The 26,331-nt window shown below is 43.3% G+C and overlaps 1 protein-coding gene and 1 pseudogene across 1 annotated transcript in view; both read right to left on the bottom strand.

Annotated features, from left to right (window-relative positions):
* WLS (Wnt ligand secretion mediator) overlaps positions 1-26,331 on the bottom strand; it is a 112,739-nt gene that overhangs the window by 25,055 nt on the left and 61,353 nt on the right. The window contains exons 3-5 of the mRNA XM_066268914.1: positions 11,474-11,598; positions 5,578-5,739; positions 3,953-4,089 (exon numbers count right to left, since the gene is read on the bottom strand). Coding sequence (XP_066125011.1) covers positions 3,953-4,089; positions 5,578-5,739; positions 11,474-11,598 — 424 coding nt within the window. The remainder of the gene's footprint in view (positions 1-3,952; positions 4,090-5,577; positions 5,740-11,473; positions 11,599-26,331) is intronic.
* Positions 703-2,082, bottom strand: LOC136329019 (sorting nexin-4 pseudogene; annotated as a pseudogene).

Below are 26,331 nucleotides of genomic sequence, written 5' to 3'. Positions count from 1 at the left end.
TAGTGCCCTGGTCGGCAAACTGCAGCTCGCAAGCCACATGCGGCTCTTTGGCCCCTTGAGTATGGCTCTTCCACAAAACACCACATGTGGGCGCTACCTCGATAACGAATGTACCTACCTATATACTTTAAGTTTAAAAAATTTGGCTCTCAAAAGAAATTTCAATTGTTGTACTGTTGATATTTGGCTCTGTTGACTGATTAGTTTGTCGACCACTGTATCTAGTGTATGCAGATGTTATAAGGGGGAGTCAGTGAATGTGGGAGAAAATCGTAGAGTTTACACTGTTTCTGCTGAGCGTCGTCAAACCAAACAACTCAACTATAAGGCGTGAAAAAATAACCCCCTACAACAGATCAGTGGTTCTTACCAAGTAAAGATAGAAATTCAATCTTGGAAAAAATTCTCTACATAAACAGATCTAAAACAGCTGGAACTGAAATGAACAACTAGAAATTACCCAACATCGTCATATTTGGTCATTGGTTCAGCAGCCTGACACTCTACTGGTATATTTTATCAAATTAATTTTTTGGAATCGGTACCAGTCCCCAAAACCTCAAATTATAATATTTAACCTTCACAAAATACATCCTTTTGTGCTATGTAAATACAACTACAATCAAATTAAAGAAAGCTGAATTTATTCAACTTGTATATTTTTGTATAAACTAGGTCACAACTTAAATTTTTTACTTTACTTGTGTTTCTGTTTTGGGGCACTTTGATTGAAGACACATTCATTTCACAGGATTATATCTTGCTGAAGCATTCCTTAGCACTGGTCCAAACTTGAATTCCCTTTTTGCACATACTGATCTGCATGACTGCATAGCTTATGAGAGCCTCCTTTAAGTCACGGTTCTTTTGCTCTTTGAAGCATTCAATATTGGCCCCAGCATTTTTCACAAATTCTCTGCTTTCCAGATTTTTAGACTTTAGCAGCTGTTCTTCCTCACTTATTTGTTCTTTATTCTGGCTTTTCTCTGCTCTTGACCAAAAAGCTTGGTAGTCATTCCAGCCAAAGAAAATGTTCTCGCACTCCCAGTTGCCAGTTCCTCACATTGCTGCTTCTTGGAAGCTAAGTCCTGAGCAGCCATCTCCAAGTCATACTGCATAAGTTCATGTTTCCAGCACACAGCCCAAAGGGCTTCTGCATAAAAAAGATACTCCTTCAACTGATCTGCGTATGTTCTTCATCTTCCAGAATATCATCAATAGAAGATGAGTACACGTCCATACGATGACCCATACTCTGCAGTCCATCACCCATCTCTTTTTCTATGGCGCTCCATTCACTGAAAACTCACCCATAATCCCATGTACTTTGTGAACACCACAGAGCTGACCTGCTACTCCAGCTCTGACTCGAAGATGTGAGATCACTGACTGTAGTTCATCACTGTAGTGCTTTAGTTCAGTAAATCTCTTGTCTGGGTTTTTCACTCTGAATGTTGCATTAAGTGCTTTTTACCTGAAGTCTGCCTTCAGCTGAAACCCAGTTTCACTTACAGTCTCCTTCCAGTTACCTTCTTGTGTTAAAAAGAAATAGAAGATTTCGTCTCTACAATGGATGGGGTGTGAAGAAACTCTCAAGAGAAAGTTTTCTGCACCAATTCATCTTCTTTTCACAATATCCAGGTCCATATTGTCAGCAGAGAGTTTATGCCAAGAAAAGAATCTGCTCTTTTTTCTAGTAGAGGTGGCACAACAATATGTGGATAGTAAACTAAAAGGTAGTTTCTCAACAACTCAATTCACTATACCGCCTCCCTATTGAGCCTGCTAGGACACTCGGACCATCAATATGTTCAACTGACCTTGTTTCAATGAGGTAAGCAGTATATGATTTCTTGCATGTTCATGGCATTTCTTCTTGTTCGCTTTTCTGCTTCTGAAACACTGATTTCTATCTTCAACCAAAAATTATTTTCTGTCACTGTGCGGTCCCTGGAGCCCTCCTGGTCCTGGCCCCCTCCGCTTTCTCACTGACTCCAGCCTCCAGCCCAGTGCCGGGTTGGCCCAGAGGCTCTGGGTCACTGGTTGTAAAGCCTGCTCGATGTCTGGGTGTGCCTGATCCATGGCTACAGCTCCGCACAGCGAATCCAGTGCCAAAATACATGTTTATTAAGCACATATTATGAACCTCACATTTTGTTAGAGCTACAGATACCTAAATAAATAGGACCAGTTCTTCCCCTCATGAAAATATATTTAGTGTCTCACCCAGATAAAGAGACAAAGTGTGATAAGTGATATAACAGAAGTATGCAGAGGTTGCTACCAGGACGTCTAACTTTGAAAGAGACAAAAATTGAGCTGACTTGCAGGTCAAGGGTAGGGAGATGGAAGGGCATTCCTAGCAGAGGGAAATGCCTGAATGGAAGCGCGGAAGTCTGGAACAGCCAGAGGCATAAAAGCAATTGAGGACCTGCACGGAGCACCTGTCAGTCAATGCCAGGCCACACCAGAGAAGCGAAAGGGGCTGAGCTCATAAGGAAACCTTCATATCTCATTGGAGAATTTGCAATTGATCTCGAAAAAACTGAGGCTCCAATAAAAAAGGTTCAATAAAGGAGTGACATGATTCATTCATTTACTCATTCAACAAATTCATATTTATTGAGCTCCTGCTATGTGCCAGTCACTACTCTAGACACCAGGGATTATCATATGAAACAAAATAAATAAAGACTCTGCTCTAGGGAGAAGAGGGTATGAGAGGAAAGATAATAAATAAATAAATAAATAAATAAATAAATAGTATTATAAAGAAAAATAAGCAAGGCAAGAGAATGGAGAGCGGTGATATTTTATATATGGACAGGGGAAAGCCTCTAAGGTAAGAGACAAAAGAGCAGGACCTGAAGGAAATGTGGACTTGAGCCACAGCTATATCTGGGTAAGATCATTTCAGATAACGAAAACAGCAATTGCAACGGCCCTGAAGTAACAGCATGCTAGGCATGTTTGAGCATCATCAAGGGGAGGTGCATGGTGAAAAAGGCTAAGAAATGAAATCAGTAGCAATAGTCTAGACTAGAGCATGGAGGGCTTTATAGGCTCAGGCAAAGGAGACACAAAGCCAACAGAGAGCTTTGAGCAGAGGAGTGACATGATCTGATTTACACTTAAAAGAGAATAATCGGACTGCATCATGCATACATTGTAGGAAGAAAAATGGTGGAAGCAAAAAGAGCAGTTGAGAAGCTATTCCCAGTAAAACAGGTGAGAAATGATGGTGGGTTAGCTTAGGGAGGTAGCAATAAAAATGATGAGATTTCCTGGTGGGTTGGATGAGGATTGTGAAATAAAACAGAAGTAGTATGACTCCCACATGTCTAGCCCAAGCAAGGGGACAGAACTGAGTAGCCATTTCCTAAGATGGAAACACCTGGGATAGTGTATCTTTGCACATGATACATTTTTGAGCAAGTGAATAGACAGATGAAATATACGAGGAGAAGGTATACAGACAAGCTCTTTGAGGAATTTTGTTGTAAAAAAAAGGGAAAATGCTGTGATGATTTCAGGGGGAAATGGGAAAAGGAAGAGTTTTAAGAATGGGAGACGGTAGAGAGTATTTGTACATTAATGAAAATAATTCAGCAAAAAAAAAAGTCATAAATATGAGAGAGTAAGAGGATACAGCTACAGTAGCATTGTCCTTCTGGGTTGGGCTTAGGAGAAAGGCTGTTCACCCACTGTAACGAAGAGAAGTATCTGATTCAGACCATGGGAATGAGGACAAGGACAGTATTAAAAGACGAAAGAGATATAATTTATAGGATTTAATAATAATTTGCATGTAAAAGCTGGAGGAGAAAAAGAAATGACTCCTGGTCAAATCACTAGCCCAAGTAATACAATGACCACTTGAACTAGATCCCTCAAAACCAGACAGATCATGCGATGCTGTGTTCCTTACAAGTGCTCCAAAATCAGCTCTTACTTTTCCAGAAGCACTGGAGGTCGGGACAGCATGGTGATCCTCCTCCAATACCACACCATAACGATAAAGATGCTGGGCGTAAGGACGGTCTTCATGGCAAACCACACTTTGGTGAAGCCTCCATTTTGGTGGATTGCCTAGAGAGAGGCCAACATAATTTTGAAGGTGAATGTATCTTCTTAGTGGTATTTTCTACCAGTAAATGCATTTTGGAGAGAGGTAAGGGGAGGCCTTGTCTGTTTAACTGTCAAGATCAAGAACTTACACATTCATTGCATATATTGTTCCCTCTACTACCCCTAGACCCTTCTCAGGCATTGTAGAAATACAAATCTTAAGGCATAAAAATGGACCCACTCTATATGAAGGGAATGATTAACAATACAAGCAAAGATTTTTCTGTAAGGCCTTCATTGAAAAATTGTAGATATCTTTGATGCCCAAAGTTGTTTTTTTGTTTGTTTATTAGTTTATTCAGTGAGAGGAAAGGAGGCAGAGAGACAGACTCCCAGACCAAGATCCACCCTGCAAGCCCACTAGGGGGCAGTGCTCTGTCCATCTGGGGTGTTGCTCTGTTGCTGATCAACCCAGATCTCTGCACCTGAGGCAGAGGCCATGGAGTCATCCCCAGCACTTGGGGCTAACTTGCTCCAATCAAGCCATGGCTGCAGGAGAGGAAGAGAAAGAGAGAGAGAGAAAGAGAGAGAGAGAGAGAGATGCGAGAGGGGGAGGGGTGGAAAAGCAGATAGGTGCTCCTCCTGTGTGCCCGGACCAGGAATTAAACCCAGGATATCCACACACTGGGCTGAATTCAGCTCTATCACTGAGCCAACCGGCCAGGGCCTTAGATGCCCAAATTTGAGATTGGTAGAATGTGTTAAGGTAAATGTATATGGTGGAATAAATGTTCAACAGTATCACAGCATGTGTGTAAATATTCATTCACTCTCTATGTAAAATATTTATAATATAACATTAAAATATTCACAAAATGCCATTAAATTAAAGAAACAGAAGTGTTAATTGAGTATGACCCTATTTTTTGAAAGTGAAGGATTATATATTTATATATGTTTAAAAAAATCTGGAATTAAAACCTCAACAGTAGTTATTTCTAGATAGTAGAACATTACAGGTAATTTTTATATTCTGTGTGTTTACTTGTGTTTTCTAATTTTCTTCAATAAATATGTATTCCTTGCATGATTATTTTTAGATTAAAAATACAATCTCCTTATTCCATGTCCTGATTTTTCCTACTAAAGAAAATAAATGGAAAGAACCTAAAACACCATTGGTCCCTTTAATATTTGTGCTGGCAAGTTGAAACATATAAAACAAAACTGTTTTTATCTTGGTGTGATTCATTATGTAATCATGATCATTATATATCTTAAATGGGCACAATAATTGCATTATTTTCCATTTCTGAAATCTCACGCACAAATTTATGATCTCAGTCATCATGGGTATGTTATTATTTCCATTTCTCATATGAGACAACTGAAGCATAGAGATGCCAAGAGTGAGAGGTGAGTTCCCCTCCAATCCACATACTCAGTAACCAGTGTTCCTAGCCAGTGTTCTAGTATCACAGGCCACCTGGGTCAATTACATTTGCTTACCACCAACCGAATATCTTTTATCTCCCCTATCCCAACGTTGATCTTCTTCTTCTCATTCACAGGCAGCCGGATGTTTACAAGGTAGTACTTATGAGCCACCGACCCAATTTCCATGAAAGGAAGGACATCACATTCATAGTAACGGCCCTCATGCTCTGGAGTCTGGAAGAAGAACAGAGGTTTTGAAGCAGGGTCACTATTTCCAGTAGACTGTCTGAACTGTCCTACCTTTGCTTCCTGCCACAAATTCTAATAAGCTAATGCTTAAAGGCATACCTTAGGGGTACAGAGAATAGGGACGCTGGAGGCATGGTATCCACTGGCGGCCCTGCCCCCCCTTTACAAAGCCACATTTGAGGTAGAACCTAAAATGTTAGATGAAAAGCAGAAATCTCTTCTATCTCTTTATATTTTTCTCAGCATTTTTATACTTATTTGAGCCTCATATCAAATTAACTTGGTCTTCAGGACTGCAGGCTTTTTATTTGCAGCCTATTATTGGAGACCTGTAAGGCCCTATGGATCAATCATCTTCTTAACATGGCTAATTACTTAACATGGTTTTGGCCAGCAGGAAAGGCTGCAAGAAGCTGAAAATATCTACCTTTTATTGATTTGAGAGAAAAATAAGCAACTCTAGCAGCCCTTGGGATTCGGGGAAGACAGAAAGGGATGAAAAGTAATCATAATTAGTTTGTTAGAGACACCCGCTTGGAATTCTCTGTCTCCAAAGCTGCTTCTTCTTCTTTTTTTTTAAAGAGAGTGAGGGAGAGAAAGACAGGAACGTTGAGCTGTTCCTATATGTGCCCTGGCTGGGGATCAAACAGACAACCTCTGCACTATGAGATGATGCTCCAATCAACCGATCTTAAAGAGAGAAAGAGAGGAAAGGGAAAAGAGCAGAGGGGTAAGGGAAGCACTCATTTATTATTCCACTCAGTCATGTACTTATTGGCTGCTTTCCAGTGTGTGCCCTGACTGCGGATGGAACCCACAACCTTGTCATTTTGGGATGACACTATTAACTGACTGAGCTAACTGGCACAGGCCAATCTCCAAAACTTCTCAACTGCCCGAGAAGCAAGATGGCAGAAGGAGCAGAAATTTTAATTAAACAAACAATCCCAGTTTCTAAAAACAACCTGTTGGACTTCCTGCCAGTCAGTTGAAGTGGTACTGCCTAGCATGGCAGGGTTGGAGAGTAGGAGCACAGGTTGTTTTGAAAACTAAATTCTGCTTTCCCTCACCAGGACTCCTGGCTTTGTGTCCCTGTCAAGGGGTAGGGATAGCTTCAGCAGCCAGGGACTTTTCCCAGATAAAAGAGGTGAGTGGCTGCCATCGATGTTGGGTTTATATACCAGCTTCAGTGTTTGCTGATCAAGTGACAGGGAAGACCTAATTTGTTGTTTCCAAGCCTAAATTCTCAGACCTCTATACTTTTCTGTTTATCATCAGAGTGAAATGCCTAGTAGAGAAATCAGAAGGAAGTTACACTGCTCACAAAAATTAGGGGTATTTTGCCTGACCAGGTGGTGGCGCAGTGGCTAGAGCATTGGACTGGGATGCCGAGGACCCAGGTTCGAGACCCCGAGGTTGCCAGCTTGAGCACGGGCTCATCTGGTTTGAACAAAGCTCACCAGCTTGGACCCAAGGTCGCTGGCTCGAGCAAGGGGTTACTCGGTCTGCTGAAGGCCTGCGGTCAAGGTACATATGAGAAAATAATTAATGAACAACTAAGGTGTCGCAACGCGCAACGAAAAACTAATGATTGATGCTTCTCATCTCTCCGTTCCTGTCTGTCTGTCCCTGTCTATCCCTCTCTCTGACTCTCTGTCCAAAAAAAAAAAAAAAAAAAATTAGGGGTATTTCAAACTGAATATAAAATGTTGCAATATCCCCTAATTTTTGTGAGCAGTATAATAAGGAGTAGATAGTCTAACTAGTTTATGAAGAAGAATCTTCTGCCTCTTCTGTGATCTTGGGGTGTTCTCGTTGTAGAGTCAGAGCTCAGAGTGCAGTAAACAGACTTCTCTATAGAGACGAAAGACGCTCATGACACAGTACACGTAGAGCAAGCAAATATCTGGCTTATGCACTTCCACGTTTCCCTCCCTTGCTCACGGCAGACATTGCTAATCATCCTCCAAGGTTTGAGGGGCTTTTAGCAGAATTACCAGTTCGTTAGACTTGGCTTGTGGGATTTTAAAAATTTTTTTGTAAAAAAAAAAATCTTGTTTCATTCCCAAATTTCACTTGCAGGCTAGATGATTCTTCCTTTATAGGTGGTTTTTCTCTCCCCTCTGCTCCTTTCTCTCTCTTATACTTCCAATCAGAGTGAGTATTAGGCCTCTGTAGGAACAACTGAAAATACACCGTGAGCTCTAATTTAGCCTCAGATTAAACTGCATTGAGGAGGCTGATTACCCTCTGTGGAAATAGCATGAGGAGGGTATGCTGATATGTTTCTAGCCAAGGTCCTGTTTTATTTCTAGAAATTGAGAGTTTGAGGGAAAGGTAACAAAATTTTATTTTAATACCACTGACTTGATTATACAATGTGCCCATGGTCTCCAAAGTAATAGCATCTGGTTGAGGGCATGTGTCTTCCAGGTGCAGCACTGGTGGAGGAGAGGTACCTGAGTACAGTAGGAAGAAAGGATTCCACTACCTCAGACATGCCTGAAGGTCATGACCTCAGCCAGGGGACTTAGATTCTAGTTGTGACCTACCTCCTTACCGGGTACCTTGTGAAGGTCATCCACTTCATTTGGCCTCACGTTTCTCACAAGTAAAACAAGAAGGTAAAATAAACTAATGTCCAGGGTTACTTCTAGTTCCCCATCATGAGTCTCTGGGTGTCCTCCACTTTCCCATTCCTACAGAGAGGGTAATGCTACCAATCCACAAAATATATTTATCTAAGTTTAAGAAATTAGACACATTGGATTCTGGGATCCTGGGCTGGCCTACCCGTCTCAAAGATAAATTCACTACATCCTGTTGAGGACTTTCCTTTACGTGCTGAAGTTCTACTTCTGCTAGTATTTAGGACATTTAGAAAGAAAGACACTCCTCCCCCCTATCTCTTTGCTTTCTCCAGTCTCCCTGAGCCCTCTCCCAACTCCAGTATAAGACTGACTAATTAGGACAAATTACAGCAGGTGGCAACTTGACTTTTTTTTTTTTTCAACTTCACAACACACCAGGGACTAAAAAGCTTTAAAGCAATTTCTCATTTAATCTTCAGACTCAAGACTAAATTTCACTGCAATCAAAAAGCACAGATTTGATGATTCATTTCCTTCACACTTTTTCAAAGTTTAATATCTTTCTTGAAAGGGATCAACACATCCTAAAGATAATTAAGCAACCAACATTAAGGAGCAGTCGTAGGCTTCTCAGTGCCCTCCAAGTGTGAAAGTAAGGTGAGAAATGACATCTTCCTTTTCTGAGGATGAAATTCCATATCCTAAAGTTTTATATTCTTTAGTTTAGTGATCCAACCAATTTTGCCTCTCAAAAATGCAAACAACTTGCAGCGACAGCTGGGAAAGTTTTAATTCATTATGTCTATTGCACACAAAGATCTGAAAATGTTAGATATCCCTCTTTCCTTCTATCTCCAGTTTCTCTACCATTCATTTTTACCTACCAGTTGCTCCCCAAGTGTCTACCTAACCAATTCCACATGGCTTTTTTTTGTTGGAGGTGGTCTATATTTGGTACTCAGCAAAAAAATATCTAGCCCAGTGGCTCTCAAACTTTATCGAGCTTAAGAGAAAGAATTGGAGTCCTGTTAAGACACAGATTCCTTGATCCTACACACTGAGATTTTGATACAGTCAGTTTAACCTGGGAATCTGCATTTCCTAGAAACTATCAGGTAATGCTGAAGCTGTTGGTCTGCAGACCACACTTCCTGTAGCTCTCATCTAGGGAATCTGGGAATAGAGATAAATGCCAGTTGCCCCAACAGGTGCTTATGCCATGAGAATCCTGGTGGCCCATCGGATTAACAACCCCTTTCATTCTCAGACACATCCCAGGTTAGATGTTAAATGATAAGGTCATCCTTTTTATGTTAACTATCTCGTGTAGTCCTTATAAAGTCTCCCTTAGCTGGGATGATTCCATTTTGCAGGAGAGAAACTGAAGCTCAGACAGATTGAGTAAGTTTGCCTAAGGTCATGCAGACAATAAAAGATGCAGCCTGGAAGTGAACTGAAGTATGTTTTGCTCCAAATCCACACTTTTCACTCATGTTAATACTGTGATCCTGCCTGACCTGTGGTGGCGCAGCGGATAAAAGTGTCGACCTCGGCCTGACCAGGTGGTGGCGCAGTGGATAGAGCGTCAGACTGGGATGCAGAGGACCCAGGTTCAAGACCCCGAGGTCGCCAGCTTGAGCGTGGGCTCATCTGGTTTGAGCAAAAAGCCCACCAGCTTGAACCCAAGGTCGCTGGCTCCAGCAAGGGGTTACTTGGTCTGCTGAAGGCCCGCGGTTAAGGCACATATGAGAAAGCAATCAATGAACTAAGGTGTTGCAATGCGCAATGAAAAACTAATGATTGATGCTTCTCATCTCTCTCTGTCCCTGTCTATCCCTCTCTCTGACTCACTCTCTGTCTCTGTAAAAAACAAACAAACAAACAAACAAAACAAAAAAACCTGTGATCCTGTCCTATCTTACTCTTCTCAGGGTTGGATGGGCAGGGCAGGGGTCTGTTACTCAAGAGACTTCAACCTGTCATTCTCATAATTTATTCTACAGGCAATCCCAACGTTTGTTACAAGCAAAAGCAAACTTAGGAAAACACCATGCTAGGAGAAGAGAGGAACTAATTCCAATAATGGAGTAGGTACTGAAAAGCTGTCCAAATCCTTCAGGAAGAACTGATCTGGAGATGTCATGTGACAAATGACGTACTCAAGAATGTGCTCACGTAGAGTTGGGCCTCTCACATGCTTCACACAAAGAAAATGACACCATTTCTGTATCTGAACAGCCTTCGGAGATCACCTACCATTGACAGTGCACCATATCAGCACCCTTGAGGAATAGGGGTAACTAAGAGTAACAGTAACTATGGCTCCATTTCACCTTCACAGCTTTTCAAGAGCAGGAAGATAAGTAAGGGTTGAGGGGAGATCAGAATGTCAGGGAGGCATGTATGAAGGCAGCACTTGGCTTTTGTAAAAGGCATCTAGCTAATTCTCATTTGGTCCTTAAACCATCAAATCCCAATATCCTCAGAGGTCACTGAGTCAATCTCTGCATTTTTGTTTATGAGGAATCCAAGGCCTTTGCCCCAAAGACAATGTCTCCCTATTTTCAGTGCAGGATAGTAACCTTCCTCCCATGGGTGGTTGCATGAGTCCTCCTGGACTAACAGGAGGATGGAGAGTCTTAAAGATGGGTTGGAAGACTGAGGCCTCAAACGAAACTAGATTTCCTCTTTAGGTCCTCTTTTTGTCTAAGGTCATTGGGATTTTTTAGTCTTTATTTCTGCACATTAACTTTGGTTGCAAAGAGATGCCTAAGAAACAGGGAAGTAGACACAACATTGATCTAATATAAATAGATTCTTACACCTCAAAATAACTTAGCAATGTTCTTCAGACACGTTCAGCTATTAACCAAAACACGAAGAATTTATTTTTATGGAAGTATTTTAGAGAAATAGCAAATCACTTCAGACAGACATTCCTTCTATTCTTTCCTCCTTTTCAGGGACATGAAAGATCTACACAGCTCTTTTCCCAGCTACAACAAAGGGTGATGTGGGTCATGCATGCTAGGAAGTAAGAAACATGTCTGTTACTTGTAAAGCAAATCTTCCTATATACCTGGAAACCAAAGAAAAACCCCATCAACTTAGATATTAAGGAGTCCTACCTTGGGGGATGTGAAGGTACATTTGAGTTTCCGGGGCACTCTCTCATGAGCCATTTCCGTCCATTCAGCAAGCGCATCATCACGGTAAGCCAGGGAAACATCCATGGAAACTTCTGCATTTTCTCCTGTAAGAGAAAGAACTCACGATTCAGAAATGGCTTTGGAAACAGTTCCAAAATTCTTTTAGGCTCTGAGGTAGAAACCAACAAGACAAAAGAATTATGTTAGTGCCTATCAAACTCCACATCTGAAGACTTAAAAGTCGTAGGATGAATGTCTAGCTGGATGCTGGGTAGCCCCCTATAACCATGGTCATGGAGTCAAACAGCTTCCACTTAAACTACTGCAGAGATGGGGCCTCAGTCTCTCTGAGGCAAGTCAGATAGTCTTTTTCTGGCTCATTTAGCACTTATAACTTGCTCTACTGCTCCTAAGAGTTAGCAGTGCAAGTTTGTGGAAGGTACTTCTTCCACAAAAGTGCACGAGGTATTGAAAGCCATATCTCATCTACCTGTGTATTCTCTCCTCTCTGAGAAACATGACCAGATCTCTCAACCCTCCTCAGAGACATGATTAAAGTACCACTGGTGCTTCCTTCTGGATCTACTCTAGTCTGAAAGCACCCTTAGACACATTACCCCCAATAAGCTCTCAAATATAAGATCTACTACTTCTCAAGCCTGACCAGGTGGTAGTGCAGTGGATAGAGCACTGATTTGGGATGCTGAGGACCCAGGTTCCCAGCCCTGAGGTCACTGGCTTGAGTGCAGGCTCATGTGGCTTGTGCAAGGGCTCACCAGCTTGAGCATGGGGCAATCAGCTGAGCACGGGATCATAGACATGACGCCATGGTTGCTGGCTTAAAGCCCAAGGTCGCTGGCTCAAACCCAAGGTTCCTGGCTTGAGCAAGGGGTCACTCGCTCTGCTGGAGCACCCTGGTCAAGGCACATATAAGAAAGCAATCAATAAACAACTAAAGTGCCACAACTATGAGTTGATGCTTCTCATTTTTCTCCCTTCCTGTCTGTCTCTCTCTCTCACTAACAAAACAAACAAACAAAAAAGATTTGCTACTTCTCTAACATGTAAAGCCCCTTCTTTATATTATGGACAATGTTAATCTAAATGATGAAAGTTGTTTTTTTTTACATTATTCCTACTATCTTTTTTTTTAGATTTTTTATTTATTCATTTTGAGAGAGAGAAAAAAGGAGGGGAGGAGCAGGAAGCATCAACTCCCATATGTGCGTTGACCAGGGAAGCCCAGGGTTTCAAACCGGCGACCTTCAGCATTCCAGGTTGATACTTTATCCACTGTGCTACCAAAGGTCTGGGTTAAAGGGTTTTTTTTTCCTCCAAAATGAATGATTTCTCACAGATAGGAATATATCAATGAGCACATAACTGTACAAATAAATGTTCACACAGTCTTCCATATCAGTAAGGACCATGAATAGGTTTAACTTACTATAGAACTCATTTAGATATTTAGATTAATAAAAATTGCATCTACTAATTTGTCTGTTTCATACTATATTGAGCAAGTTCAAGAACAGAGGAGTTCTAATGGGGAATAAAAAAAGCATAGACTGCATTTCCAAAAATGATTAAAAGAACCAGTTCCCACTGGGGCTATAACTGTGCTCAATTCTAAACTCTAGAACCTGAACACACACAAGTCACAAGGGGAACAGATAAGAATAACTGCTGTCTGGAAAATCAGGGTTTTTCTACCACTGGCCCTGTGTGGCTTCAGATTGATTTGACAGTACTGTAAATCCCCGTTGCTCTGAGGAAATGCAGGAAGAGAAAGAAATGACGTTCACAAGGGATCTGAGGCCACGCTGATGTAGATGGAATCCTCTGTGAACACTGGAGTCTGCTATTTTGTTAGTAGTGTTAAACCTCAGTCAAACATGATGCATTGCTGCTTATGTTTCCTCTTCTTTACTCTAAAATTCTATAAAAGAGAGAGAAAGAGAGAGAGAGGAAGAGAGAGAGAGAGAGAGAGAGAGAGAGGGAGAGGAGGAAATTAAAGGCTTTTAAATCACAAGAGAAAAAATTATAAATGAGCAGGCCAGAGATTTCAACAAATTTCTTACAGATGAAAAATAGATGAGCCATAGAGACAGGTACAGACTAAACTCCTACAAAAGGGATATTCTGGGAAAGTGAGCCAATGTGCCCATTGACCACCCCCCACGCCATTCTGAATTTGAAAACATCAGATGTTGCAGAAGACAGAGGTGAGACCTGGTCAACATCAGGGGGACTGGGTTGAAGTCTGCACACAGAATCATTGGACCTCCAGTTCTCCTACATCTTTCCACTGGACATGAGGACACAAGGCAATGCAGAGATCCAGGACTGAAAATGGGGAAGAGTCTGTATAAGAAACTGAGCCCTGGCCTGACCAGGCGGTGGCACAATGGACAGAGCGTTGGACTGGGATGTGGAAGACCCAGGTTCGAGACCCCGAGGTAGCCAGCTTGAGCGCGGGCTCATCTGGCTTGAGCAAAAAGCTCACCAGCTTGAGCCCCAGGTCGCTGGCTCAAGCAAGAGGTTACTTGGTCTGCTGAAGCCTCAGGGTCAAGGCACGTATGAGAGAGCAATCAATGAACAACTAAGGTGTTGCAACGAAAAACTGATGATTGATGCTTCTCATCTCCCTTCATTCCTGTCTGTCTATCCCTCTCTCTGACTCTCTGTCCCTATAAAAAAAAAAAAAAAAAAAAAAAAAAAAAGAAACTGAGCCCTGGCCGGTTGGCTCAGCAGTAGCACGTTGGCCTGGCGTGTGGAAGTCTCGGGTTCAATTCCCAGCCAGGGCACACAGGAGAAGCGCCCATCTGCTTCTCCACCCCTCCCCCTCTCCTTCTTCTCTCTCTCTTCCCCTCCCATAGCCAAGGCTCCATTGGAGCAAAATTGGCCCAGGCGCTGGGGATGGCTCCATGGCCTCCGCCTCAGGTGCTAGAATGGCTCTGACCGCAATGGAACAATGCTCTAGATGGGCAAAGCATTGCCCCCTGGTGGGCATGCTGGATGGATCTTGGTTGGTTGCATGTGGGAGTCTGACTGCCTCCCTGCTTCTAAATTCAGAAAAATACAGAAAACAAAAAACAAACAAACAAAAATCTGTGAGTCGCCCGGCTGGGCAGAAGCAACACTTGAAGTTTGTTTATCTTCTAGGTTAGGGGCCAGGATGGCTACAGCTGCTCCTCACTGGACAGCTTCAGTGGTCAATAGAAAGAATTGGCCAGAGCTTCAGTACTAGACACCAAGGGATATCTTTTCTATATCTAACACTAGGGCTTTTAATTCTGTTGAAAGGGCACTTCCACAATCATATAGCTCAAGAATACAAATGTGAAAAGCTGTAGAAGAAGTTATTAGTTCATATATTTGGCTCCTTGGAGCACTAGGATTCAGAGCAGCACTGGCTTCAGCACAGGTAGGAGGGGCCCTTAATGTGGGCTTCACACTTTTAATAGGTCCAACTCTGTCTGTTTCAGCTGTTTCCTACCTCACAGTATGAGAAAACCCTAGTAAATGAGATGTGCCTACCCAGAGCCTACACTTCCCCCAACTCCTAGACCATGCTCCAGGAATTTGGGACCCCAGAATATCCTAGCCAGACAATTATGAGCCCACATCTGTGGCCTGGGGGTCCTCTTCCCCAGTTATGGCCTCTCAAGGAAAATCACACAGCACATGTGTACCCTTGGGCTCAGCAGTGGTCAAGGCTGCTGTTTGCAAGAGGCTATAAACAGAGGTCGGGCTTAGAGCTTTGTTTATCTTCTAGGTATCCACACACAAGCCCCTCTCTGCATAGCACAGATTTAGGGTGGGAAAAAGTGCATTAGGGGCTCACACTTTCTGGTCAGTCACAACCTGGCACAGAATTGCAAGGAGTCCAAGAACCCTAAATTCAAATCTGGCCTTCCAGTCCATTATGAATAGAACTTATTTATCTTAACAATTTGTGGCCTTATTACTTTTAAATATTTAGACATATGGCAGCCATACTTTCACAGTATGCTCTTGCTCTGGGCCCTACAAATGTTAAGGGTGGACCTGGTTCAGAGTGGGGGCCCAGAGAGAAGCAGGACAGGTTTGCCTCTGGGCCTGCTCCCAGCTTTGAGTTATTCCCATCTGTTGGGAATTCCTAGACTGTTTAAAATATGCTGTTCAAAACAAAGAATAATTTAAAACACGGTTTTCATGTACGACTTCTCTGTATGAAACCCCTGTGATGTCTCTGCTTTCGTTTAAATTACCTCATTTAATTTTCCCAACAACTCTATTAAATGGGCATGGATACTTCCTTCTGATTACTTAATAAAGGAAGGTCATTAGATCCTAAGTAACTTAAAGTCGTATTGTTGTTGGTAACATGAGACAGACAACTATTTTGAAATTGTCTTAAAATGTAACCATCCTTTTTTTACTGCTTCAAAGAAAACTGGTTAACTTGTGATGTAAGAGCCCCTTAAACTAATCACAAAATATGAATATGTAAGTCATTGTGCGTGTGTGTATGTGTGTGTGAGAGACAGACAAGAAGAGAGATATACAGAGAGAGGGACAGACAGGGACAAACAGGGAGAGAGATGAGAAGCATCAATTCTTCATTGCAGCACCTTAGTTGTTCATTGATTGCTTTCTCATATTTGCCTTGACCGGGGGCTACAGCAGACCTAGTGACCCCTTGCTCAAGCCAGAGACCTTGGGCTTCAAGCCAGTGACCTTGGGGCTCAAGCCAGCAATCATGGAGTCATGTCTATGATCCCACATTCAAGCCAGTGACCCCGCGCAAGCTGATGAGCCTGTGTTCAAGCTGGATTAGCCCTCGCTCAAGCCGGCAACCTCAGGGCCTTGAACCTGGCTCCTCTGCATCCCAGTCTGATGCTCTGCCTGAATATGTAAGTCCTCACACCCATCCTACAAAGAAAAGGTTCTATTAATTGCCCAAGAATACTTGGTAATTACTGCAGTGATAGAAATACAATAGCAGAGGTGGGACTTCAACCTTGGTGTGATTCGCCCAGAGCCCCACTACCTTCTACTACCTTTGTTGATAGAAACCAGTAGAATTTAAAAGAAACTTACCAAATGGATCAATCACACTGTGTGCAAGGGGGTCACTCAACTTTGACCAAACATTCTTTGCAGTTTTCTACAGGAGAGAAATATGCAGTGTTCCTGGGAGACTGCAAACTTGGCTTGTAATATTATCTGCAGTTCCCAAATCTGAGCTTCAGGAAGAACCGCTAAAACCTACCCAGCACCATTTTAGGAAACTGACTGGAGAAGCATGATGTGAGGCAAACCCTGTGGAGCTGGAAGGCTGGGGATACGTGGTATCACATCATGGTTCTGCCCCTCACTACATGTGACCAGGGACAGGGTGGGTTTAGACAAAGGAATGAGCCCTGTCTGCTGGTGGCAGGTGCTTTCAGCTCGGATCCATAAACATCATGACGCAGTGCAGGTTGTTCTTACCAGACCTGCTTTTTTTCAAGAGAAGCCAGAAATCCAGAGATGATAGACTGATGTTATGAAACATCAATGAGAGATGTTTCATAACATCTCTAATTTATTAAAAACAAAAACTAAACTAAAACAGCCTGACCAGGCGGCGGTGCAGTGGATAGAGCATCGAACTGGGATGCGGAGGACCCAGGTTCGAGACCCAAGGTCGCCAACTTGAGTGCGGGCTCATCTGGTTTGAGCAAAGCTCACCAGCTTGGACCCAAGGTTGCTGGCTTGAGCAAGGGGTCACTCAGTCTGCTGAAGGCCCACGGTCAAAGCACATATGAGAAAGCAATCAATGAACAACTAAGGTGTCGCAACAAAAACCCGATAATTGATGCTTTTCATCTCTCTCCATTTCTGTCTGTCAGTCCCTATCTATCCCTCTCTCTTACTCTCTCTCTGTCTCTGAAAAAAAACAACAACTAAACTAAAACAAAATGAAACAATCTCTGCACAGGTTAGCTAGTAAAACATGAGGTGACCTGAGTCACTCTGTGGAGGGGACATTTCTCACACTGACCCCAAACCACGATTACTTTCTCTCCATTCCATCATCAAGGAAGGCTCTTTCTAAAGCTCTCTGTTATTATTAATGAACTTTATCACATGCCCTGCCTAATCCTCACATATTAACTACTTCCTACGTAGTTTGCGGCAGATGTTATCATTCCTGTTTGTGAGGTAGAGAAAACAAGACTTGCAAGTCACACCCCTAGAAACTCTGGTCTCAAGCATCTAGAGCTTCATGGCCTCCAGCTTAGCCTTTTGCTGTTCATGTTGTGCTTATAACTAGAAACCATAAGGAGAGTAGCCAGCTCAAGTGACCCTTGCACCCTCCTTCACTGGGTGTTGTGATAACACACCGGGACAAATGTTCAGTTCCTTACCTGTTGGGAGTAAGACTTGCCTCTTAGAATTTTGTGATTATTAAATTAGTTACTACATTAAAAAAATGCTTAAAGCAGTGCAGAAAGCATAAAGTATGATCAATTATTGTTATCATTTTATTAGGAAAGTGAAACTCTCATATCTGCCTTTAACTCAAAATAATTATCAGGATTCTGGAACATGGAAATTTCCACTATGAATCCCTATTCAAACCTGGAACATAAAACTCAGACATAGGAAAGCACTGGGTGAAGGAACCAGCATCATTTTCTCTTCTGCTTCTAATAAACTCGGAAATAAAGTTCTGCTTTAATGACTATGTTGCAGGTAATAAAAGACCAGTTTCATGACTCCTGGGATACTGCGTGGGCAATACTCACCCCCATTGCCACCCCCCGAGATAATGAAAGTAAAGGATCCAACAATTTGAACTCCCTGGGAGAATGGCAGGAAGGCCAAGGTTACCTCTGGCACCCGGAGAACCTTCCCTATAAAACAAGGACACTGGTTATACCAGTTCCATGATGTAAAGTCCTAAGGTGTCGGCATAGGGCATTTGTAGATGTAAAATGCATGGTTTTCCACAATATACCAGGCAAGCAGCTTTCCTCTACTGTGGGCTGTCTAAGCTTCATTTTTCTCAGATGCTTTCAAAAACACATTCGGAATCCTGGGAAGAGGTACCGTGGCTCTTTTCACTTACTATTTCCATCCTGTGATGGGGGCAGCGCTCCAACACGAGGAAACCTGCCCTGCAGGGTTCTGCAGAGACAGACCCAGATGGCGGAGTGTCGTTCCAGGTGGCAAGACCTGTGCCTATAATAGGAAGCACCCATCAATCATGTCCCGGGGAAGCATTTCTCTCTGTACTGGTTAAACTGCCCTGCCCTGAAGGAGGAGAGCATTCACCCACCAGTTTTCCAAAGACAAGTAGAAACTCAGAGAGAAAAGCAAGTCCTTCGACTGAACAAAAATGATGGGGAGACAAATAGCTAGGAAAGAGTCTGAGCACCCCCAAGAAGTTAGGGCAGCCGTTAATGTAAATAACCTGTGGGGGGGGGGGAGAATGAAGTAATGAAAGACGAGGCTTCATTGAGAAAGTCATCTGAATGCTTCTCCTTAACTTAAAAAAATTTTTTTTTCAATTCTAGGTTACATTCAATATCACTTTGTATTAGTTTCGGGTATTCATCGTAAAAAAGGAATGATACCTTAACATTTGCAACAGCCTGGGTGGACCTAGAGGGTATTATGCGAAGGGGAATAAGTCAGTCTCACACTTTTTGAAATGGGCATTTGCCAGCTAGGATAGTACAGAGAGTTTGGGGCCAAAGGGATATGCTTTTGAATCCTATCTTTATATCTTTCTAGCTCAGTGACCTTGAATAAGTCTTAGCATCCACCTCTGCAAGACAGAAAGAGTGGGACCTACTTCCCAAGGTGGTTGACAAGACCACCTGGCACACAGGCACTTAAAAAGACTAGTTCCCCTTTCCTCCGGTTCGAGAACAGGTTAGGTTCTACTATTGACCAATTAACTGGAAATAAAGGGGAAGAAGGAGGGAAAGTCACATTAAGGAGAAATAATTATTTTATGGTTGTCAAGGATTCCCTAAGAAACCTTGATTTTTCCTGGGTCCTTGCTCTGGGAAAATAAGTTCCAGAAGTTTCAAAATGCTCATATGCATTCCTCCAGCCCATAGGGGACCCTGTCAGTGCCCAGGGTTTGTTTGGGTAACCTCTGAGGGAGGACGCCTGGACCAGCCTCCTCTCAGCCTCCAGCAGACATATAATCTGGGGTTATTTATGCAGGCGCTCCTTCCCCAATCAAAAACTCTCTGACCTGGCTTGTATTTTCTTGACGCTTTCAATTAAGGAAATAACAAAACAAACCCTGTCCTATATCCATGGTTATGTCTGGCAAAAATGGACTCAGCTAATTATAAATTTGGTCCAGGCTGTTTTCTTAAGATGCCCTACAGGCTTGGGTGTGAGCAGTTACGAAAATGAATGAGTACAATGATTTCACAAACCAGCCTAACAGTTAAGTTCACATTACCTCTCATTTGTCCCCATCACATCAAGCACTTGCATTATGGAGGATACTTTCCACATGTAAGAAGACATTTTTCTAAGCATTGTCAAAATGATCCTTTGCTGTGTTCTGAAGTAATACCTCCTAGGTAAAGTCAGCTGCATGTGATAAAATACCAATCTATGAAACACGATCGGGATGGGGGGAACATTTCTCACATCAGTCCCTTTGCAAAGTGACATCTTTTGCAAAAGATTATCCTCATTGTACCCTACTGCACTGCTGGCTATTCAGTTGGACAAATAGCTGGGACACCAACTGTTTTGTAAACAATTGTATCTAAAGTACCACAGAGTATAGAAAAACTACATTTGTTGGTACTCACCAGGTTGTAGAGTAGCTCTCTGCCCTTCTAACTCTGCACGCTTGCCATGAGGGTGTATCATCTGCTCCTGGGATGCCAGTCACCTTCTCAAGTTCAAAGTTCCCTCCTGAATTTCAAATCTGCATGCTCCTGTCTCTACTGTACTTCCACGGTTTAGAAAGCCAGCCTCCCCCCAGGTTTGGTCAAGTCTCTTCGTTCAGCACATCCTGCAGACTCCTCCCCGCCCCACCCCGCCCGCTGCCACTCCCCTTGTTCAGGCCTAGAGGACTCAAACCTATGCCCCATTCCTGTCTGTTTTTCACTCTGTAGCCAGAGAGATGATTTCCAAAATACTTTGAATGCCTTTCTAATGTCCTCAGTCTAAGGTCGAAATTCTATCAGCGGCCTAAAACACTAAGATCTGGCTCCTGGTGCTAACCTGGCTCCCAGGTTCTTATCCCATGAACCCTTCCCTAGTCAGTCCTGCCACCAAGGCTGGCCACCTTGCATGTAATGCACCGCACACCCCCCACTGTGGAAGATGGAGAAGAGCTCAGGCTCTGAAGAGAGACTGTCTAGGATCGTGGCCCACCTTGGTCACTTGGTGCCTGGGCCACGATCGTCAAGTCACTGAACTTCCCTACATATGAAATGGAGATAACAGTAATGCCTGTCTCCTATGGTTGTGAGAATGAAATGCAATAACATGTGTGAATCACTCAGCACAGCCCTAGCAAACAGTAAGCGCTCACTAAGTGCTGACTGCAATTTTTAAGGCTGCTACGCAAAGTTGTATACCCTCGGTGCACTTGGGATCCCTGTTAGCACACCCAGTGTTTAACAGGTGCCTACACTGTGAGGGTGAATTACAAAAGGGCTCATTTTTTCTGGGCTTTGGACAGTACTCTGCAAACAGCACCTGACACCCCCACCTGTGCCACACTAACTCCATCTTCCAGAATTCCACAAATTCACTCCCACCTCCTCTCACTCCCGAAAACTTGATCTTGCTCTTGCTCCCAGAGCAGCCTGTGCATCCAGCACTAATATCTATCCAATTGCAGGGCAACCCGCAACTACTAGCCTGTATCTCTCTCTCTGCCCTCCTCCCCCTGGGAGAGACAGGTTGCACAAAGCCAGGAACTGCCTCAGTCTTGTTCACAGCTATATCGTCTATGTCTTTATACAATAGCTCTCCATTAAATACTTGCCAAATTAACAAATGTCATCCTTCTTTCTCCAAATACTCCTACAACCCCAAATCTCCCCTATCACTTCATCATCTCTATACTACACGTGTGTGGTCTATGGCTCACTCTATTTCAGAGGCATTCACTTTCCCCACTGCCTGCTTCCCTTTCCCTCCCTCACTCCCTCCCCTCCTCCCCTATCTCTCTCTCTCTCTCTCTCTCTCTCTCTCTCTCTCACACACACACACACACACACACACACACCTCACAAAAAAAAGAATGCTTCTTAAATTTGGCCCAATGGTCCCATCAAGAAACAATGTGCCTGTTTCCCAGAACTGGATAGAAGGGGAGATTTTAAGGGACCCGGCCTGGAGACACTGTCTCCTTTGCCCTCGCATCAGACTGACAACACAGGGTTGCACTAGTGCTCGGCTTGAGGGGGCTAGTGGGTGCAGAAGAGAGAAACCCGGCTTGAGGGGGCTAGTGGGTGCAGAAGAGAGAAACCCGAGTCCCCTGATCTGATCTAGAGCTTGAGAACTAAGTAAAACAACAAAAGGGTGGGCCTTTAAGGTCTGTACCATGCCTGTCTAAGTTTATAGGAATAAGAGAATAAATGGAACTCCTAGCAAGAGATTCTAGACAAGAAAAAGTGGGCAGTGCTCATTTGGGTATAACATGTCATGCCGCCGGTAACCTACTCAAGTCTACCAGGATTGGAAAAGCAGCCCATCAGGAACTGAGAAGCCACAATAGCTGGTGGTGCCACCCAGATGGAATCAATAGGCCTCTGAGAACATGAACACTAGATGGACCATTCAATCCAGTTCACTTTTTTTCCTCCACCAAATATTTTTAAACACCTGCTAGTTTCCATGCATAACAGTGGGGACAAAAAGACATACCAGGCAAAGTCATTACCCTACTTGTTCACAGTAAAGTGGAAAAGGCAGGCATATACACAAATAGGTATAATTCCCTGTGAGTTTTACTACACTAGAAGTACATATAAAGTACACAGTCAGTACAAAGATGCCCAGAGCACTAGGTAGGGGGACAAGGAACTAGAATACGTGATCTTCTATATCGCCTCATCCAGACGAGATGATGGCCCACTGAATCACAGGATGAGTAAGAGTACACTAGGTAACAAAGTAGGAGAAGGAATTACATGCAGAGGAAGCCACATGCATAAAAAGTCATGGAAGCACACAATAGCATGTCACCAGGGAGAAGGAGTGGAGTGAATAGGCAAAGCTATTGACAATGGGAAGAAGCTTGCTCTGAATGTTGCAGCATTTTATTTAAAAGGATGTTTAAGCAAGGAGATCTGGAAGCTGTGTGAAAGGCAGACTGGGATTTGGGATGGGGTAGAGAGATCCCGACGAAACCAAGCCCACTGCACTTAACACAGTTTTCAGCATGTTTAAGGTTATTCAATCTCATAGAACATATCACCTTGTCTGTTTTCCCAGGAATTGGCACTCAACAATTAACCAATCTTTTCCTAACAAAGCTAGAGAAATCAGAACAATCCAAGCTGGCAAGTGTTAAAGCACTGGGAAACAAAAGTTGCAATAGCTCTTTCCTATTTCACCACAATCAACATAAATGTGGAGAGAAAACAATCTCGGCAGCCTAGGGAGGAAGCTACGTGGTGGCTTCTCTGCTTTTCCCCAGGACACTGTCAGTGCACGAGCATATAGAATAGCTGATTTGATGGTTAGGAAAATCTACCTCTCTCACTATCTGCTATCTCTCCCTCCCGCCTTTCCTCCCTATCACCTCCCCCCCCCCCAATGCAATTAGAGAAGAGAGCTTCATTCACACTGAATCTAAAAATAGCTGATGGCAGAGTTCACAGACTGACAGCTGCATTCTCATACAGTAACTAGGAAGAGAAAGGGATGGCTAATTTAACTTAACAACTTCCAAAACAAACAGTGCAGAAGAAGTCCAGGATAAAGAGAAAACACAAAGGTCACTTCTTCAAAGAGCTGAGAGAGGAATAGGGTCACTCTGTGGCAGCTTATTTGTCCTCAAATCCCAATGAAACTGGCTAAGTATTTTGCCCAGATCTGCCCGGAGTCCTCCAGACAAGAGTTTTGGCACAGGAAGCTGCTAAAGGAATCCAAACAAGGTCAGGCAGAAGGGCCAGGACTTGCCCTTGTAACTCTTTCTTACAATCACCTGGATACCCAGAAGCTATGATTTCTAGAGAAGATAAATGAGCACTACCCCCACCCCCTCACCATATCTAAATTACACTCTGCTTAGCCTGGGGCAGAAAAAAAGTTATTCAGGAAATAAACATGGATCATTAAGGAGGAGAAACCAGGTGTTTAAAAGGGAGTGAACCATTTCTCAGTCTGCCATCCCTAGGATTATGGTTGGGCTTCAAAAGAACCAAGGGCATGCTTGTGGACAGGAAGCAGGTCCTCTCTGCAGCTCTCCCACAGGTCTGGATAGGCTCTCAGGGCTGTGCCAGTCAGCTAAATGTCAGAGCACGGCCCCCCAGCATTCCCGCGCCACACTACCTCCATTGCCCTGGTGACTAAGCTGTTTCAACAGCTGTGTTATTGCTGGAGTCAGGCCAGTGTTACTCACACAGAGTTATTTGTTTCGTATGGCTTATGGGGTGGGAGTGGGGTTACTGCACTTGGCTTTTGGGGTTCTATTTGCAGACCGGGTCCTCCCCTTGACCCATCAGCCAGAGCATTCCCAGGACCCCAACTCTGGGTACAAATGGAACAATTTTGGGCTCCCTCCTGGGCTTCCAAAAGATAGATAGATTCATAATACCACAAAGAGGATGCAGAAGGCAGGTGTATTTGAGAGTGAGAAGGAAGCACAATCAAAAACCATGACCCTTGGTGGAGCCCCAAGATACCTCCACTGCCCCTGCCCTCAATAAAAGACAACCACACAACAGGAGTGCTAAGCCCATCGCTTGTCTTCTTTCTCTCCAGACATCTTCAGTCTTTCCCGTGAAATGACCTCCCTTTCCTTAGATAATATTGGCACCCCCTCTGTCTCTGTCGGACTTGCCATGCCTCTCTCTCTACAAACTTGCCCCTGAACGCTAAGTCCAGGCACCATCGTCCCGGTTGCTCCTCCCTGAGCCAGTGGCCTTCTCCTCCATCATCACATCACTTGAGGTCATTTATGTTCCTATCACTTCTGAAGATGAGCCTGCTGGCTTGTTCTTCTCCACCATTATGCTAGTCCTTCTCAGCATGGTAGACACTCCACTACACTGCTGAACTCCTTTACATTGAGGGGTGACGAGAGAAGGAAAAAAGGCGTTACACTTTTGTTCCTATCAGTGGGACCAAATTCTCTTTCTAAGTCCATTATAAGATGCATTCACCTAAGAGCCCTATTAGCCTGCTTTCCCTCCTAAGTTCTCAGCAAAAGCAATCGGGCTACATTTTCTAATAATGAAGAGATCGTAAAAATGTCAGTTTCTTAAAAAGAGGCTCTTGTATTTTAAAAATAAATAAAACAATTATCCTTAAAACCTCACCTTTTTTGAGTGCCTACTATGTGCAGACATTTTCAGCCACACACTGATGCCAGCCAGACAGAAACGATCACCTACAAGCTCAAAAGGAGGAAGCAGGCTCACAGTCACACCACTAGTGTGGGAGGGAGGTAAAATATGAACTCGGGTTTGCCTAACTCCGAAGGTCAAGTTCTTTCCCATTATGTCATGAGTTAGGAGACCTGAGCTACTAATTAGCTGAACAGTTTGGGTAAATTGCTTTATATATTGTATTCTTTCTTTAAATACTGAGGTTGAATCATATGATGATTAAAGTCCTTCTAGTTCAGTGGTTGGCAAACCGCGGCTCGCGAGCCACATGCGGCTCTTTGGCTCCTTGAGTGTGGCTCTTCCACAAAATACCACGTGCGGGCGCAAAGGCCAGCTTAGGAGTATCCCAATTAAGTTAATAACAATGTACCTACCTATATAGTTTAAGTTTAAAAAAATTTGGCTCTCAAAAGAAATTTCAATCATTGTACTGTTGATATTTGGCTCTGTTGACTAATGAGTTTGCAGACCACTAGTTCTAACACTCAGGTGAAAGTAGAAATCTAAACTGCCACCAGCTATTTAACTGCCTTCTACACTTAAAGCACTAAGGTAAAACCAAAGAACAGAAAACAATTCCTGCCCTCAGGGCACTTACAATAATGGAGTGATAAGGGATGAAAACTTGAGTTGGACTGTAAGAGTTAAACAGTAACAAATACCAGAGTACTTGGCAGTGGGGGAGAAAAAGTCATAATTATAAAAGGACAACAGTGCATTTCAAGAATGACTTTTTCCCCTCTCCCCCCAATAATATCTCTATGCTACCCGCAGGAGAAGCCAGCTACTGGAAGGGATCACATCTATTTTATGAGCAAGCTTTGTTTCTGACAAGTTTCATAAAGGAAAAGTAGGCTAGAACAAGCTTTTTCTTTCCAACCCCCCCTTTTCTTAGTTCCCATGAATGAGGAGGGGATACAAATGAGAGCAGGCAGCTGGGGAGAAAAATAATATGGCTGGTGGTTCCTGACCTCCTGGATTCCTGCCGTCAGAGAAGCTCCAGAGGCAACATTTAATTGTAGAAAAACCAGCCTTGCTAGCCTCTTATCTTTTTCCTCTGTGACTTAAACCCACAATTACTGGCAACCCCTAAATTCCGAGTCACTCAGCTGGTGGTGGCAGCGATGGCTGTGTCTGTAGCTGAAAAGCAAAAGGGGAGTCAGCTTTTACATGCCCGCGAAGCCAGCCCTGTGCAAACACAGCCCTAACCCAGCTTTATGACTTCTCCCATTAAAAAGTTCACAGATGCCCTCC

Source organism: Saccopteryx bilineata, chromosome 3 (genome assembly GCF_036850765.1).
Source record: "Saccopteryx bilineata isolate mSacBil1 chromosome 3, mSacBil1_pri_phased_curated, whole genome shotgun sequence".
Lineage (NCBI taxonomy): Eukaryota > Metazoa > Chordata > Mammalia > Chiroptera > Emballonuridae > Saccopteryx > Saccopteryx bilineata.
The sequence above is the reverse complement of the archived record's forward strand: the minus strand, read 5'-3'. Positions and strand labels throughout refer to the sequence as shown.